At 37.9% G+C, this 18,515-nt stretch overlaps 1 protein-coding gene across 5 annotated transcripts in view; it reads right to left on the bottom strand.

The window, feature by feature from the left end:
- LOC306864389 (bifunctional 3'-5' exonuclease/ATP-dependent helicase WRN-like) overlaps positions 1 to 18,515 on the bottom strand; it is a 58,258-nt gene that overhangs the window by 7,616 nt on the left and 32,127 nt on the right. For 3 of the 5 annotated variants that reach the window (XM_079408393.1, XM_079408394.1, XM_079408395.1), the window contains exons 24-34: positions 18,097 to 18,267; positions 12,010 to 12,104; positions 10,642 to 10,705; positions 10,460 to 10,545; positions 10,266 to 10,347; positions 10,025 to 10,137; positions 9,570 to 9,684; positions 6,948 to 7,079; positions 6,051 to 6,213; positions 5,014 to 5,150; positions 2,885 to 3,004 (exon numbers count right to left, since the gene is read on the bottom strand). In XM_079408393.1, coding sequence (XP_079264519.1) covers positions 2,885 to 3,004; positions 5,014 to 5,150; positions 6,051 to 6,213; positions 6,948 to 7,079; positions 9,570 to 9,684; positions 10,025 to 10,137; positions 10,266 to 10,347; positions 10,460 to 10,545; positions 10,642 to 10,705; positions 12,010 to 12,104; positions 18,097 to 18,267 — 1,278 coding nt within the window. The remainder of the gene's footprint in view (positions 1 to 2,884; positions 3,005 to 5,013; positions 5,151 to 6,050; positions 6,214 to 6,947; positions 7,080 to 9,569; positions 9,685 to 10,024; positions 10,138 to 10,265; positions 10,348 to 10,459; positions 10,546 to 10,641; positions 10,706 to 12,009; positions 12,105 to 18,096; positions 18,268 to 18,515) is intronic. The other 2 variants (XM_079408396.1, XM_079408397.1) reach the window with 1 other exon arrangement.

Raw genomic sequence — 18,515 nt, 5'->3', positions numbered from 1 at the left:
TAAATCACAATAGAACATAGAGAACATAAATGTTTAAACAGATAAATTTTACACTTTTATCCACTAAATGAGCTCATTTCAAATTTGATGCCTGCTACAGCTCTCAAAAAAGTTGGCACGGGGCAGAAAAGGGCTGAAAAAGCAAGACATTTTGAAAAGATTCAGCTGGGAGAACCTAGCAACTAATTAAGTTAATTGACATCAGGTCTGTAACATAAAAGGGATGTCTTAGAGAGGCAGAGTCTCTCAGAAGTAAAGATGGGCAGAGGTTCTCCAATCTGTGAAAGAGTGCGTAAAATGATTGTGGAATACTTTTAAAAACAACGTTCCTCAATGTCAAATTGCAAAGTCTTTGCAAATCTCATCATCCACAGTGCATAACATCATCAAAAGATTCAGAGAAACTGGAGACATCTCTGTGCGTAAGGGACAAGGCTGAAGACCTTTGTTAGATGCCTGTGGTCTTCGGGCCCTCAGACGACACTGCATCACTCATCGGCATGATTCTATCATTGACATTACTAAATGGGCCCAGGAATACTTCCAGTAACCATTGTCGGTAAACACAATCCGCCGTCCCATCTGCAGATGCCAACTAAAGCTCTATCATGCAAAAGGTAGCCATATGTGAACATGATCCAGAAGCGCTGTCGTGTCCTGTGGGCCAAGGCTCATTTAAAATGCACTGTTTCAAAGTGGAAAAGTGTCCAAAGCGAGTCCAAATTTGACATTCTTGTTGGAAATCCAGAACGCCGTGTCCTCTGGGCTAAAGAGGAGGGAGACCTTCCAGCGTATTATTAGCGTTCAGTTCAAAAGCCAGCACCTCTGATGGTATGGGGGTGCATAAGTGCATACGGTATGGGCAGCTTGCATGTTTTGGAAGGCACTATGAATGCTGGAAGGTATATAAAGGTTTTAGAGCAACATATGCTCCCCTCCAGATGACGTCTATTTCAGCAGGATAATGCAAAACCACATACTGCAGCTATTACACCAGCATGGCTTCATAGTAGAAGAGACCGGGTGCTGAATTGGCCTGCCTGCAGTCCAGATCTTTCACCTTTAGAGAACATTTGGCCCATCATTAAACGAAAAATACGTCAAAGATGACCACGAACTCTTCAGCAGCTGGAAACCTATATCAGGCAATAATGGGACCAACACCAAAACTCCAGAAACTCATAACCTCGATGGCCAGGCTAGGGCTGGGCGATAAATCATTTTATCGATTAACTCGAATGTGTAGTTTACGCCGACTTGTTTGAATGAAAATCGGGTTTCTCTTTAACATCCGCCGATGCTCCCCTCTGGGCTCCCGTAGTTCCGAATGGGCCCCCGCGTGTTTGCCATATAGGGTTGGGCCGACAGATGATGCTACCGTCCATCGCCGATGGCTGATAGACATCACGATGTATAAGCCGGCATCGTGATCCTCCCCCGCAATCCGCCGCATCCCAATACCGTGTACGGAAAGAAAATTATGTGTAATACGGAACTCCTTAAAGGGAATAAATACGAGAATGGGAGGAAAATAGTTTTATCATCGGGTAATCATACTGCATATAAAAATGTGGTCATCAGGGAGCCGCTATTATGCCTGGCATTGAAACTGCTTTTGATTGCACGATCGCTTATTAGTTTCACTTTCACTTTCAGGATTCGCGATCGCACGTACTCAGTTTATACTATGGAGTGGCAGTACTTACTACACATTATACAAGATAAAGTCGTCGTGACGTATTGTCAAGTATGGTGACCCATACTCGAAATTGGTGCTCTGCGTTTAACCCATCCAAGTGCACACACACAGCAGTGAGTAGTGAACAAATGCACACACACACACACACACACACACCGTGAACACACACCCGGAGCAGTGGGCAGCCATGCTGCAGCGCCCGGGGAGCAGTTGGGGGTTCGGTGCCTTGCTCAAGGGCACCTCAGTCGTGGTATTGAGGGTGGAGAGAGCGCTGTACATTCACTCCCCACACCTACAATCCCTGCCGGCCGGGGACTCGAACCCGCAACCTTTCGATTACGAGTCCGACTCCCTAACCATTAGGCCACGACTTTCCCCAGATCAGATGCTTGTCAGTGGTGCTCAGGATCTGCAAATCATTCGTCACATCGTCCCGCCAAAAAAAAAAAAAACGTACAGTCAGTGATATTTAATGCTGTTGAATGTTTAGTTTGCACTTTATCAGAACTACCTCCTATCTACTGAATAGCAAGATGTTAAATTTGTATTTAAGGAAAACTTATCAAAAAGGTTCACATAATTTTATGCTATGTTACACTGTTATGTCACATTTTCATTGTTTACAATGGCAGGGCCTGCCATCTTGTCTTTTTGGCTTGTTGTTTCTGATTGCACTTTAACCCCAAGGGGGAAATCCAGATCAAGTCTGAGAAATAAAAAAAAAATAATAATAAAGTTAAAACTTGTTTTGAACAATTTTTTGTCATTTGCAGGTTGATTTTAAGTAGGGGGAAAAATGTATTTAAATCGTTAATCTGATTTTTTGTGAAAAAAATATGGGATTTTTTGCTTAGGCCATATCGCCCAGCCCTAGCCCAGACTTCTTCAAACTGTTCTGAAAAGAAGAGGAGATGCTACACCATGGTAAACATGCCCCGTCCCAACTATTTTGAGACCTGTAGCAGGAATCAAATTTGAAATTAACTCATTTTGTGCATAAAATTTCTCAGTTTAAACATTTGTTATGTTATCTTTGTTCTATTGCGAAAAAAATATTGGCTCATGTGATTTGAAAGTCTTTTAGTTTTCATTTTTATTCAAATTTAAAAAACGTCCCAACATTTCCGGAATTCGGGTTGTATGCAGATAAACTGTAATTGGCATTTTGAGACAGATGTGAGTCACCTGTGGCATGGGAATACTGATAAAGAGCTCATCTTCACTTGTGTCCATGACGTCTGTCTCACGCTGTGACTCTCCAAACACACGTTTAACAGCAGGTCTGTCTGCAGTCGCTGATTTATCCTGCAGCGATGACACACATCTGTTAGCATTTGATCCCTGCACATGGGTATCTCAGAAACTCACACACCTGCTAACATGACTGTAGTAGTGAGTGGGGTGGGGCCGAGAGCCGTGGGAGCGGAACGAGGCCGGTGGAGTGAATGATGATGAGCGACACCTGCGCCACTCACCGGTCTCGAGTCCCACGGAGGAGCTCCGGAAGGATAAAAGGAGGAGTGATGACAGTGACTCCACCGGCCTCGTTCCGCTCCCACGGCTCTCGGCCCCGCCCCACTCACTACTACAATGACCATTACAGAACATCACCTACACAAGCATGGAAGCAGTTATTGGCTAAAACATAAAAACATTTTTTATAAGACATCAGCAGTAAAACAATCAAAATCTAGTAAAGGCTTCAGTGAGACAAGTATATACTACAGCTCCCAAAGCCATGGGCAAAAGCAGATGATCCCACATCTGGAAAAATAAGGTAGGTCTGCCATAATCAGTCTGAAAGACACAGCAGATGTTACGTCAAAGTCTTAGTTTCCTAAAGCGTCAGGACACTGAGAGACTCCAAGAGCTCAACAATGGCTGCATTTACACTGCCAGTCTTAATGCACAGATCCGATCTTTTGACCATATCCAATTTTTTGGCCCCTGTTTACATTCATTTTGACAGGACTGGTATCTGATATCTGTGTTTACATTAATTCCCGGCCAGTGATCTCTTTCCTATGCACATGGTACTAGGCCCTCAGGTTTTGAATGGCCTTATTAAATTACTTATTTAATTCATGTCAGATGGACATTATTATTTGCCAGCATGGACAACAGCTATTGATGTTGATGTTTTGCAGCTCAAAATCTGACAGAACGGATAAAGACCGGAAAATAATGGTAAATTTCATTTGTTATTTTATCAACAGCTCATTAGATGTAGAATTCTGAAGTGAAATAAAGTAGTACTGTAAGATTACATTAATTTGAATGAATTAACGAGAGAGAGAGAGAAAACATGCAAGTGAGCAGCCTAATAGTGAAGCTTGTTGGTTTAATTACAAAACAGCTAAGTTTATCACCTCATTGCTGAGATTTATAATAGGCTTTAGCAGTGAAGCTATTGTTTTTATCAAATTCATGGGGCAGGGGTTGAAGACCAGGTCTTGAATGTTGTGCCGTTTCCACATACAGTATAAAGTTCCTGCCTCAATAAAATGCAAGCGCATATACAGCTGACCGGCATTAAAACACCATCTTTAAGGGCAAACGTGTCGCCCTCTCATTGTGGTGGCTTGGAGTCCTGAGGGGAATCGGATGTGTGTTTAGACGTAGGTCAGATGTCCCGAAAGCAGATATGTATCTGATTAAAATCCACATTTGGAAGTGTCTCAGATTGAATGCGGGAAAAAAAGGGATCTTGTACGGATTTTTGTGTTTACACATGTGCAATGAATTCCGATCTGTGTCAGATGTGAGCAAATGTTTTTTTTTAAATATCAGATTATTTCTGCCAGTGTAAACGCAGCCAATGTCATTACACTTGGCTGTAACCTGTCAGTGGGTAGCTGACAAATAGCAATGGCATGAAGATTTTAGGTTAAAACGTGAATGTGTAGGTATTAACTTATCTTTCATTTTGTTAAAACCTTAGTACATGATTTCTAAGATAACGCTCATTTCCTTTTCCTGTCATTAATGGCATAGGTAAACATCGTCATAGTAAACTTTAGTATTTTGCATAAATGTGATCACAAGCCATCATCAAACACCATCAAAAATCCTGCTCAGCACAGAGGAAGAGGAAAGAAATGCTAAACCTTTACACATAAATAATGGACGGCAGCTATAAATAAATTATTAATAGTGAAACAGTAAGGTTAGCAGCTTGCAGTATATTACAAACAAATCCAGACGTGTTTTCATGCGACAGCACTGTGCTGACCTCTGCTGGTGCATTTCAGCCAAACATGAATATTTCAATAAAATGCTCTACTGTAGTTCAAAGTGACAGGAGTGAAACACACCAGCGGCTCTATCCAGGAGATCTCATGATGTGCTGTGGATGAAACTTCTCTCTGGAGTTCATAAAGTGCCAGCCTGAGCAGGAAGTTACTGACATCTTCAGGGACACAAGACCGGATTGCTTTAAAATCACTCAGATCTGTTCAGGAATAAAACAGAAATAATACAAGTGATGGTGTATCCTTGTTACAAATGTTATGTGTACTTACTGCAGTAATAGACAGTATCAGTAAATTATGCATAATTACAAGCAACTAACACTAAACCAAATCCCAACCCATTATAATAGTAAGTACATGTTAATTAATATTATTCAGTACTTAACTGTATAATTACATTAACTGTATAATTCGGTATAAATAACACTTTATTTTAAGGTGTCCTTGTTACACGTTACATGTACTTACTATTATAATAACAATTAATTATGCATAATTGCATGCAAGTAACCCTAAGCCAAACCCTAATCCTAACCATATATTAACTAAATGTAGTTAATTAATATTCCTCAGTACTTAACTTTATAATTATACTGTAACAAGGACACCTTAAAATAAAGTGTAACCTATAATTCATTACATTTACATAACATACATTTAGTCATTTAGCAAACACTTATCCAAAGCGACTTACAAATGAGGGCAATGGAAGCAATCAAAATCAACAAAAGAGCAATAATATGTAAGAGCTACAACAAGTCTCAGTTTAACATAGTACACATAGCAAGGTTCTTTTTTTTATTATATAATAAAAAGAAAACAGAATAGAAAAAGATTAGAGCAAGCTAGTGTTGGGGCCATTTGTTTTTTTAAATAATAGTATTAGAATAGAGAGTGCTAGAGTCAAATAAAGATGGAAGAGATGTGTTTTTAGCCAATTCATTACATTTATATTTATTGATATAAATTCAGTAGTATTCAATACAGTTTTTGAACAAAATCGCCAACTCTTGAGCTCAAAAAAGAGCTCTCTAGAAGAACAAACTTTTCAATATTTGGACAAGAGATATTGGATTGTACTCTGGTGAAATGCGTTTAACCTGAGCTGACTGAAGGAGAGTTGATGCTTTTTCTGATGGTGTTATAGATGGACGCTGAGAGTCCAGCTCTGTCCGTGTCCACAGCACAGCCCATCTTCTGAGCCTGCAACAGATGAGACTCCACCACTGCTATGGGCAGACTGCGAGCATCTGCGACCTGCCTCTACACAAGACAACACGTGCATCCACATCAAATAACTGCTGCTTCAGGATCTAAATATGCTGGCTTCATGACATCAGGCTCATTTTGTTTATCCAAAATTCATTCAAAAAACATGTTCAAATAATAAAAATGCAATCCAGATATTTTAAATTCATAAAAATGCAATTAATATTTTTATGCGGCATGATTAAAAAATACCAAGAGGTGTAACAGGCTTGAGATTGTAATAAAGATAATAACCACACAAAGTCTTATTAAAAGGGTGAATTCTTGGCAAAAAATAAATAAATATCTGGGACACATTTTTATTTTTATTATTTCTATTGTTGATGATGCAATGAAGCATACACAAAAAATGCTGCTAAACTAGATTAAAATGGGATTTTTAGCAATGTCTTAGGCAACCCAATTTCAGGTCCTCAAAAACACATCCAAAAGAACTACTCTCCCATTGATTCCTGTCTCTTTAATATTGTCCTATTTAACAAATGGCAAAAAAAAGACCAAATGTATGTCTCATGCTACACACATGCATGAAATTAACATTTGTCAGCCCCAACTAATTGTTGTGCATTGCTGTAGTAATTTTTTAAAAATCCTCAGACACCTTTATTTTGCCTTATTTTCTATGCTTTTAACTATTGATGACTAATTCTACATAATTGCATATAAGAAAGCGTGATAAACAGGACAGATACCATATTAAAACGGAGTATTAGGAGTGAATGTCGTACCATGCTCTTGTGCTCCATCTGAAACAGTCTGTATGTGACAGAGACACTGTCCGGTAGAGACTGACCCACACAACTGTACTCACGGCTAGACTCTGTTTGGACAGGTGGAGTAGAGCTGGAGGAATCATCCACCTAATTCACAGAACAACTCATTATCATACAGAATAACACTTCATACTGAACAGTATCAGCCCATAAGCCCTGAGGCAGTGAGATCCACTATAAAATGGAGATGGGGTCAATCCGGTGATCTAGTAACAGCTGTGACATGAAACAGCTGTTTAGCTGCTACTGTGCACTACATAGCAGCCATAGAAAACATGAAGGCGGACAACATTCAATTTGAAAAAAAATAAATAAATTGGATTAATGTTATAATGTTATGTCCTGTTTTTTTTGGGATAGTAACTTCTATAAAAGGAATTCATGGATGTACTTTATTAAATGGCTGTATTCAAATATATTTTGCTGCATATTATGTTTATCAGCATGTGAACTAGGGGTGACCCCGAATAGTCGAAGATATGATGCTTTGATAGGAGGAGCCTAACTCCTAACTCCCAATCTCACAGTCGAATATTTGCAGGATGTTATGATCATGCCATTTTGGCTATATGGGGGTGCTCAATGTATAAATTCAATTTTAAGTTTCACTTTCCATAATCTGTATGGAGCATCTTGGCAGCAGGGATTTAAATCTTAAACAAGACTCAAATTGACACAGGCAGAGTGAAAGACTTTATTTTTTTCGATCAGGTAGGGTGCAAGTGATTTCAAAACATTTCAGCCGGTTTAAATAAGATTTTTTGCCTGCTGTAAACATCGGCGCTCGGAAATGGCTGAGCACCCACAGAAAAACAAAAAAAAAGATATTATCTATTCACTATCATATTGGCATAACTGATCTGGCAAAACCTGCAAAACTTAATGAGATCGTGATGAAGACGAGGGACAGCTTTTTAGTGAATATAAAGGCAGTGCTCTAGAATTTGTATAGAACTTTTATTTTTCGGCCACATACACACTGCAAAGTTTCAGGAATGAAATCCGCATATTTATGCGGGATTCACACTCGAAAGAGCAATGGATGGGACAAAAATACGTGAAAATGTATGTGATTTGAGGCTAGAGCACACTTTCTGAAGCACCCAGAGTATTTAATTCTGGAACCGGTTCTGGATAAAACCAGCTGTGTTTGAGCAGCTTTCACAGCAGCTCATATTTATGCGATCGCATTGAGTTTTATGTGGCAGTAGGCTATGCTTCAAAGTCGGAAACATTAGCAGGATATTTGTTAATTTCCTCCGTGAAAATCTCTATACAGTTATACAGAGTAAACATGCACACGGGCTTCAGCGAATGCTCCTTACATCGGTTGATTTTATCTTATGTGGATTATTTGGTTTAATTTAGTGCAAATCTCCAGTTTCATCAGCTCTGATAAGTAATAAACAATATGATATGCAGCCAGCTAATGTTAACTACGTTAGCCTATCTTTTAATCAAAATATAAAACATTATTTACCTCTTTTGTATCTACGAGGCATCCGTTACACATCGTCCCTGTGTGTTAGCGTCAGTATTTATGACTGTCAAATGTCTGACTACTTGACTCTTGGTAATGTATTTTGGCCCCTGCCCCCAAACATACGAGTCGACTATCGGCAAGATTCAACAATGAAAATCCTTAGTCGGGGACACCCCTACTTAAGTGCTTAAAGGTGAAGTGTATCATTTTATGAGTGTTGAATTGCTTATATACCCCATGTTTAATTTGCAGGTGACAACTACAAATCATTGGCAGGTTGAACACAACACACTGTGGCATTATCAACACATTACTTTTGTTTGTTTGGGCATCTCTACCAGCCTGAATGCAAATATTGGACTATATACTCATATTTTACTTTACCTGTTAGTGATGTTTTAATTATTTAATGTATGTTTAAATAATTCTGTTATAAAACAGCCACGGTGTAAATGAATGAATATTTCAACAACAAATAAAATTTGTATAATTCAGAAGTTAATTTAAAAACTGCATTATGTGCAATTTACAGGTTTGCATAAATGTTTTAAGTTTAGTGTTGAATATTATAATTAAAAATAAATAGTGATTAAATTTAAGTTTGGGCTCTGTTGTTAATTGTAACCTTATAGTAATATATAAGGGCTCCCTATAATTTAGAGCATAAGCTGAGGTAGATTTTATCCCTAGGAAAATTTCAATTATAATTGGAAAAATAGAGCAATTTGTTCAGTAAACCAGTTTAATTTTAAAAAAATACAAATTTTGTGTTTAGTTTTTTCCCCCTGCTGTACCGAAACCACTCCGAACCGTGACGTCAAAACCGAGGTACGCACCGAACCGTCATGTTTGTGTACAGTTACACCCCTACAGCACAGTGAAGCAAGTTAGAGGCTGGACTCTCCAAACTTGTTTGTGAACAATCATTATTTTTGCAACATACACACCATTCAATAAGTTCTTTAGAAATTGATACGTTTATTCAACAAGGAGGCATTAAGTTGGAAAAAAATAATAAAATGCTTCAAATAACGCAGCCTTGGTAAACATAATGTAGTAAAATGTAGTGTACAATATACAATGTTTAGCAGTACCTGTAAGCTGTGTGTCTGGCAGAATGTGAGGATGACATCAATCAGAGATGATAACATGGCTGCTTTGGCTTCTGAAACACCATCCACTTGTTTCAAGCTGGATATTGAGCACGGCCTGCCAAAGAAATCCACACGAAACATCAAAACATGACCACTAACAAAATGTCATGTATACCTAAGGACTATAAATTTAACATTAAGCATCAGTACAAATTTGGCTTTTTTAATAATTAAGGTGCAGTCACAGTGAAATTTCAGTAACATTTCGTGGCCAAAAAGGTCCATAGTGTATTGTCAATAGCGTAGCCATGTATATAGCAGATTTCCACTGGTCACGCAAAACTCGCAGTTGCACAGATTTCTACAGGAACTACAGCAACTCTAACTTCAAAGTTAAAGGAAATGCTCTTTTTGGAGGACTACACTATTCTACACCATCCAAAGGCCAACGTTACCTTGATTTTGCCATATCCAGGAGTATTTTATTGGTGGCCAGTAGAGCTGGAGGGATGTCTCTGAGACCAGCTAACTTCTGGCGCTCAGAAACCAGCTTACCATAAAGCTCAGACTGTAAAAATAAGACAAACAGTGAGAAAAACTGATACTGACTGTTGTTTCCAGAGACATACACTGCTGTGCGTCCTTCAGAAATCACCCAGTTACTTTTAAGAAACATGAGTGTTGAATATTCAGTACCTGCAGCTGGATTTCTCTAGCTGAGACCGCTGGAGTCTGGGCTCTGACATTAGTGTGAATCTGGGTTGGTCTAACAGCGGATCTGTATACAAATATTAAATGTCATTTTTCACACAAACAGATGTAACTCTAACCTAGGGATTTTGAAATGTGACACATTTAGAGGTGAAAAACTTAGATGGTAAGTTTTTCACCTCAATGGTAAATCTGCTTTCTGCACGATCTGATGGGTGTCAACTCCAGAACTGACCTTTGCCCTCTGAAATGAAACAAGAGAGGGCTGCAAAAAACAATAAAAATCAACCATTTAAAAGTAAAACTATTCATTAATGGGATGATAAAAAAAAATCTGAATTCATTAATGGATAATACTGACCCGAGTGTAATCTGACTTTAGGTTAGAAGCATTAGACTCGACATGTGCTGGATCTGCTTTTTTCCTGCAAGGACATATCAGGAATACAATAAAAATGTATTCAGAGATCTTCATGCCGTTGTGTTTTGCATGGCAGGAAAATGTCCAGTGCCTACTATTCTGCAATGCCACAAAAGTACGATTTTCTCAATGTTACATTAGGTATATTAGGGGAAAAAAGCAAACAGAATACAAAAATCGCGGAAGAAAAAGCACAGCTACATGATCATTAGATTTAAGCTGAGTATCAGAATGAATGCACTGGAATCTGTGCAGATGGAGCATAAGAACATGACACACGCTTTGGCAAAGCACCTCATGACACAAGGCGTAGCTACAGGAAGGCAGTTCCCACCCAACAGAAAACCAGTACCACTAAGGTTTTAGCTCTCTGATCACAGCATTGATAAACATATTTGATCATAGAAAAGATTTATGAAAATTTTTTAAAATAACTGGTAAAAAGAAAGGGATATACCGAATGCAGTCTGCTCTCTGTTCCAGATATATCTATATAAGTCTACTTTTATTTGTGTGCACTCACAATATCAACAAAATGTCGTGCTTTTATCTTGAACAGGAGCGCTTCACAAAAACGAACCGAAAGACAGCGAATACATGCCTCACCGACATGATAAATATATCTATAGAAAGCTTTAAATTACTACTTAACGAAATAAATAAAAACGAAAACAAACACTATGTAATATAATCGTTATCCGTGAAAATGCACTTCTCTCAAAAGGCGCGTCTAACGAGGAGATGGCGAATCCTTACTATTTCCCCCGGACACATTCATGGTAATTACTTTTGCTGGGGCTTTTTCTTTATTGCGTGTATTTGAAGCAGAACTCTTCAGCTGCGCTGACGGCTCGCTGCTGCTGCGGGACACTAAACACCGTCGAGTCGCTCTTGACAGTCGTGGCAGCACGGACTCATGATATTTCCACCAGTGCGGCAATTTCTTTTCCATCAATAATTGATGGATGTCTAAAATATTAAGATAAGGAGAAGCCTAAAACAGGCCCGAGGACCGGACCGCATCTGAACTATGACGTGAATATTGGCCCGAAGCCTGACCCTAGGGACATAAAGTCAGAGCCCAACTTTAAATTAAATAAATGAATAAAAAAATGGGGCTAAAAGTATGTTGTAACGCAAGCGTTACTGAACATGTACCGAGTAAAATATTGCTGAAAATTTATTAGTAATGCCTTACACTACTGCGTTACAGCAAAAAGTAATCCGTTACTGTAATGCATTACTTTTGTAATGCCTTACTCCCAACACTGGTGTTGAAGCACTGATGGTGAGATGTGAGGGTCTTACCACGGTACACACACTCTGCTGAACAGATCTCTGTTGGGCTGCAGCAGAAGTCGTCTGTGCCTGTCATCTTCAGCTTTACTCAGCCATGATCTGCCCTGAGTGAAACATTTACAATGTTGATTAATATATAACGGTTTTTCACAATTTTGTGATTTATTTTTCATTTTATGCATCAAGCCTGTATTTTATTAAAGACTTTTAATATGCATGTTTCCAACTGAATCCTGCAACAAATAAAAATTGTGTGACATCTGTTTTGTGGAAACTGAAATCGTTTAACTCCAGAGTAGAAGAACAACACAAACAAATATAAGATGTGTCTTTGCACCTTTTGTGCTTGGGCCTTAATAAAAATAATAATGCTACCATATACTGTACTTTAGGAGACTACGTACTCTCTGTGCTTGAAACCTACACATTCCCCTTGTTATACTACAACATAAATATCATCACCATGAGGCAGTTTTAGATTAAATACATCCAGACATTAATTCCAATGCAGAGTTCAAGCTGCTGTGCTCCTTCTAGAACGGTTTACAGTAGCATGCTTCTGTCTCATGCTCTCTCCATACTACAAAAAGTCAAAACTCACTACGGCTTCAAAAGAGTCCAAAATCAGGTGCATAGACTAAAAAATACATATTCAAAAGAGGCCTGCAAACTCTATTGAAGGAAAAATATCAATGCAAGATAAAAACACTACTCTAATGAAGGAGAAAATTGCTTTCCACACGTTTTGCTTTCCACATGTTTGTTAGACCTTGAGAATGAATGTAAAGAATTGGTTTGCTCACACTTAAACTTCACAAGTTTCAGTTAAAGGGAACCCATTATGCAAAAATCACTTTTATAAGGTGTTTGAACGCAGTTGTGTGGCCGCAGTGTGTGAAAACAACCAGCCTATACAGTTAAAAATTCAACAACTAATTTTTTAATAAAATTAATAAATTATGAACAGTCTCTCCAAACGAGCTGTTTCAGATTCTCCCTCTGTTCACGTCACCGAGGGGGAAAAGTCCCGCCCATTTGTGACGCTCTCTACCTTATTAGCATAAACACAGCCCTGAGTGAGAAGCTGTGGTCCGCCATTACTGGAGTTATAGACAATGTCAGCACCAAAGAGGCTTTACAAGTGTTGTGTTTTGGGTTGCACTAATGAACATAGGAGCCGAGGACACTGTGGTTAAATAAAATTTTCGAGGGAAATATCCCGGAAAAAATCAGTAGCGTCCCCTAAATGTTTAGGAATCAATACCAACGCTTCGTGCACGAACGTCAGCTCCAGGCAAAGTAAGTACCATGCGTTTGTTTTTCAAATTGTCTTTCTGAAAGAGCTTCTTGGCACTCTGTAAGGCTAACTGCTAAAGCTATCATTGTCTCAGTGTGTTTTCACTGATGCTGCCTTCAAGTGCTGCCAGAATGATTGTGAATAGGAATGTGGTAGTTAAAAGTTGCATATGAAAGCAATGTGAGTCGATCGCTTGAAGTTGTCGAGCTCATGATCAGAAGTGGGACTTATAAAGTTTGTGTTAGCATGAGACCAGCTATGTTGTTATTTTTAGCCCGCAGTGCTCCCCGTCTGTGTAATTCATAAATGCAAATTTATTATGCACAATATAATCACATGACTGACTTTGAAACCGAGTACTTTCTGTAAAGATAACAGGCTTGTACTAATCGTTGAATGTTTATTTGCAAAGGCTAGCACTATCTGCTAATGAGGAGCTTGAGCTCTTGAAACTCCGTCCTCTTCTCCAGGAGTAACAGCTCATTTGCATTTAAAGCAACATACTCAAAATCAGCGCGTTTTGGCTCATACCCTAAAAGTGGCAATTTTAACAAGCTATAAAAATTTATCTGTGGGGTATATTGAGCTACAACTTCACATATACGCTCTGGTGGCATAATAGGTCCCCTTTAAGAGCCCTGTGAAATCCATTTTATTTTTTCCTTAACCTGTTACCCTGCGCCCCTATTTTTGAGCATTTTGTAAAAAACGATATAACCAAATAAAAATGTCTGTAGCTCTTGAACCCTAAGGTCTATATTTAAAAATCTGGTGTTGTTTGAAACTAGACACTTGATCCTTTGTTACTCTAGAGTCATAATAACTCAAAATTAGTATAGCAATAGAGTAAAACAAGGTAAAATATACATGAAATTGACTCGCGATATGTTTTAATGAAGCTCACTAAGGGAAAAATGGATGAGACTTTCATGCCAAAGGCCTGAAAACACCATAAAGATAAAGCTGAACATCTGACCATGTTTTGATTCAAATTTGAGGATGATACTCCCAAAAATGTAGTTTCTGTAAGCTTTTATTTAAAAAAAATCTAGGCGTCCTTTCAAAAAAGCCATTTGGAGACCCCAAATAGACACTTTGTAAACAAATGTCCAAATGAGTCAAAACTACATAATACATATATGTATATCAATTCAGAACTGCTCTGCCCACCAAAACACACAATAAAAAACTATTTCTGAACAGCATTTGTAGTGCTGACTCATTTAGTCATTTGGTTAGTCTACAAATGGCATTTTTGAAAAAAAACGCCTAAATATTTCCTGAAATAAAATATGAAATAATAAATTTTTTATAGGTAAAGACTTACAGAAAGTACATCTTTATGGTATTTCATTTCAAGAAAAGCTTTGGAAAAGTCATTTGGATATTTTATTTCAAGAAAAGTCTAGGAATCCTTTCAAAAATGCTATTTAGAGACTCCATAAGACACTGCATACTACATATGTATATCAATTCAGAACTGCTCTACCAATGAAACCACAAAAAAACACAAAACTATTTCAGAATTTGAACATAACTAAACAGACTTTATTCTGAACAATTCCAATAATGAAAACAGTGAACCAAAACAGATTTGATCATTTTTGAACTAGTGAAAACACAAAACATGCAAAATACATTGTTTTTACAACATTTGTATTTTTTATTTATTTTATATGGTGAATATTATGAATATTACTATTTTACTAATATAGTAATAGATTACTATTACTAATATTACTAAATAATAAAAAAAAAAAACTATTTACAGTATTTACAGTGGAGGAAGACGCTCTAGCAGCCACTAAAATGGTTTTTTTTCTGACCATCTGGATTCACCAGACCTCTGAAAATACAGGGAAGAGTGAGAGAAAAAGAGTGAGAAAGTGTGTAAGCAAAACAAATCAAACTTGCAACACTGTTTACATTTTGTACACACACACACACACGCACGCGCGCACGCACACACACACAATAACCGGGACATACCCACAAACAAACACACCCACCCACCCACACGAACAAAACTCATGTAATCCCCTCATATTATCCCTCTCCGTTGTCATTTTTAGAATCTAAAACAGCTAACATGAAACAAAAGCTGCAAATACATGATAAAGACACATAAACATTCAAGAGAAGGGTGGAGACACTTACGTGCTAATGCTATCCACGCTTCCCAGCGATCTCAGCGCGTATTCGGCTACTAAATTAGCCATTTTTCTCCCCACGTCCTCCAAAACACCACCAAACGCCACAGAAACACTTCTCAAGTCGAAGATCCACGATGGAGAGATTCAGATGTGAGCTTTGGACAACATCTGTTCGCTGATAGCCAGTCTGTGTAGCGCTGCGACGCCATTATGTGTACGCTTCATGCGTAACCCGAGAGCGCACGAAAACACACGGACAATACGCCGAGCTATTCTCTAAACAATCTTACGTAAACTATTCAAACTGTCAATCACTTTAAACGTCCTTGTGGTTGGCTAACACTTCCATCCATCAAAACTGTGCTGGCGAGGCATTGGCTGGGTTCAAACACCCCTATTGTGATGTGTCCGGATTGACACCTCGCTGACCCATTCACGGACGCGCTTACTGTCCCGGGTTATAACAGCTCCTGCGATTGAAGGAGAGAGACGAGGGAGGGCTATTCTTACTCGGAAGAGACGATTCTGCTGGAAATAGATGGCGTTTCAAAGCTGGAATACGAATTATAATCGATATTTATTGGAAAATGGACGCTATCGATAACTATAACTCGAATCGCTTATGTAAACAAAGGAGGATCTATCGTGTTTTCCCCTATTTTTTCGTTGTTTTGGATTAAAAAGTGGATGCATTTTGAAGAGTGGACCCTTCTCTTGAAATGTATGCTGGTGTGTCTTGGAATAGTCTGAGCTGACCAGCGCTATTGGCGATCAAACGTGAGTACTGCGGTTCGCTTTGTTCATTTTAAATGGCCGGTCTTTCAGCATTTCTGTTAACCCTTTCCTCTCTGGTGTATTGATTTCAAAAACAAGCTCACATCGTTAATCTTGAGTGTTTTAGCTTTCAAATGATATATAGTTAATGATAATTGATTGAATATTGTTCTAAAACAAAGGTAATAAAAAGTCCGACCACGCCCGACCACGCCCTTCCGGCCCGCCCGCGGGCCGATGCGGGTTAACAGGTTAATTCTGTTTTTATTTTTTCTGGATTCTGCGTTTTATGATTTAATACAAATTTATCACTGAAAATTGGACCTAATGAAATGAATAAAAAAAAAATTGTTAAAAATGTAATCAAATGAAAATATACCAATTAATTTACAACAAAACATTGAAATTTTATTTTTTTCATAAAGATGTTGCAAAACAGAACTGTATAAATGGATGTATAAAACGTGTGGATTTATAAGAACTGTACAAAACATGCATAAATATCTTGGTTGTACAGACATATTAGAGACATGCACTGATCGCCAGTTGTTGTGCTATATACCTTTTTTTCCCATCCAATACAGTTTACATTTAGTGATTTAGCAGACGCTTTTATCCAAAGCTACTTACTAATTCTAATGAGGACATTAGAAGCAATCAAAACCAACAAAAGAGCAACAACATGCAAGTGCTATTACAAGTCTTGGTTAGCCTAACGCAGTGAAAGATTTTTGTTTGTGTTTTTTTTTTTTTTAAATGAGTAGATAGAATAGAAAAAAGAAAGCTTGTGTTAGTTTTACAAGAAAATCTAGAAGTTAGAGAATAAATATGCAATTGATAGAGGGACAAATGTGTGTGTGTGTGTTTTTTTAATAAAAAGATAAAATTAAATTAGAATAGAGAGTGCTAGAGTTAGAGGGTCAAGTAAAGATGGAACAGATGAGTTTTTAGCCGTTTCTTGAAGATGGGTAAGGATTCAGCTGCTCGGATTGAGTTGGGCAGGTCATTCCACCAGATGGGAACAGTTCATGAAAAAGTCTGTGATAGTGATTTTGTGACTCTTTGGGATGAACAATAATGCATCGTTCACTTGCAGAACGCAAGCTTCTAGAGGGCACATAAGTCTGAAGTAATGAATTTAGGTAAAGGGGTGCAGAGCCAGTGGTGGTTCTGTAGTTTATAATGAAGTTTATGTCAATATGTAAAAGAGAATCAGAACTCTTTTAGTTGCAATGTATTTAATCTCTAATATGGGGGAGTGCAGGTGTAGAGGTTTGCGATCTTGAGATATGCAATGGCTTACACTAATAACCATCTAACATTATTCCAAACAGCTAGTCCCATTTGCAGTGTCCATTGTCAGACCAGCAACACAGTTCAATAAATTCACTTCAGAAACGTTGTTGAAATAAAAGATGAAGATTTCCGGTTTTATTCCTTGGTTTCTGATTTACAAAAGAGAATGTGAGCTGATTAATACACTTATTCTAGTTGCTAATGAAATAAAAGATTCTTAATAGAAATAGCTAGAAGTTAGCAGTTAGCAGCTAAGAAAACCGTTCGCTTCCACAGCTGTCAAGATCTGAATTACATAAAAAGAAACAACGTAACGTAGCCGGAGTTTTGCCTGTTCTTAAAGAGGCAGTACACTATTTTACCAATATGTACCAAATCCTATGAACACATGATTTCTAGTATTACATGAACTTCTAAATTAAATTATTTACCCTTTTTAACATTAATTCTTATTCACATTACTATGAATTGTACTTTGGCCTCTACAGCAGGAATGCAGGGGTTTTCTCCTTTCTATAGTGACACTAATTGAAACATTCTTCTTTTAATAGTTCATGCCTAATCTTTAGCCAGTACCTTGGGTGTGAGTTTACAGAGGGTGGAGAATTTGTTGTGGCCCGTGGTTTCCATCAGATATTTTTCAGCAACAAGTTCTCGGCTGAGAGCTTTCCACCAAGTTTCTGAGGTTTCCCTGCCAATTCCAAAGAGAGAGTGCTTCCGAAAGCGATCCGGAACCCGCTGAGAGGTCTAACAGAGGGATGAGGAATGCATTTGTAAAGCTCTAACTCGCATGTAAAAAATAATGGGAAAACAATTAAAGCCTTCATTTATGCTTTCTTTCGATAAATCAAAATATTTTTCAATATACATCAATATTAGTGCTGTCAAAAGATTAATTGTGATTAATCACATCCAAAATAAAAGTTATTGTTTACATAATATATGTGTGTGTACTGTGTATATTTATTATATATAAATACACACACATTCATTAT

Source organism: Barbus barbus (genome assembly GCF_936440315.1).
Source record: "Barbus barbus genome assembly, chromosome: 45".
In the NCBI taxonomy this organism is placed as follows: Eukaryota; Metazoa; Chordata; class Actinopteri; order Cypriniformes; family Cyprinidae; genus Barbus; species Barbus barbus.
Note: the sequence above shows the minus strand (reverse complement) of the source record. Positions and strands in the feature narration are given on the sequence as shown.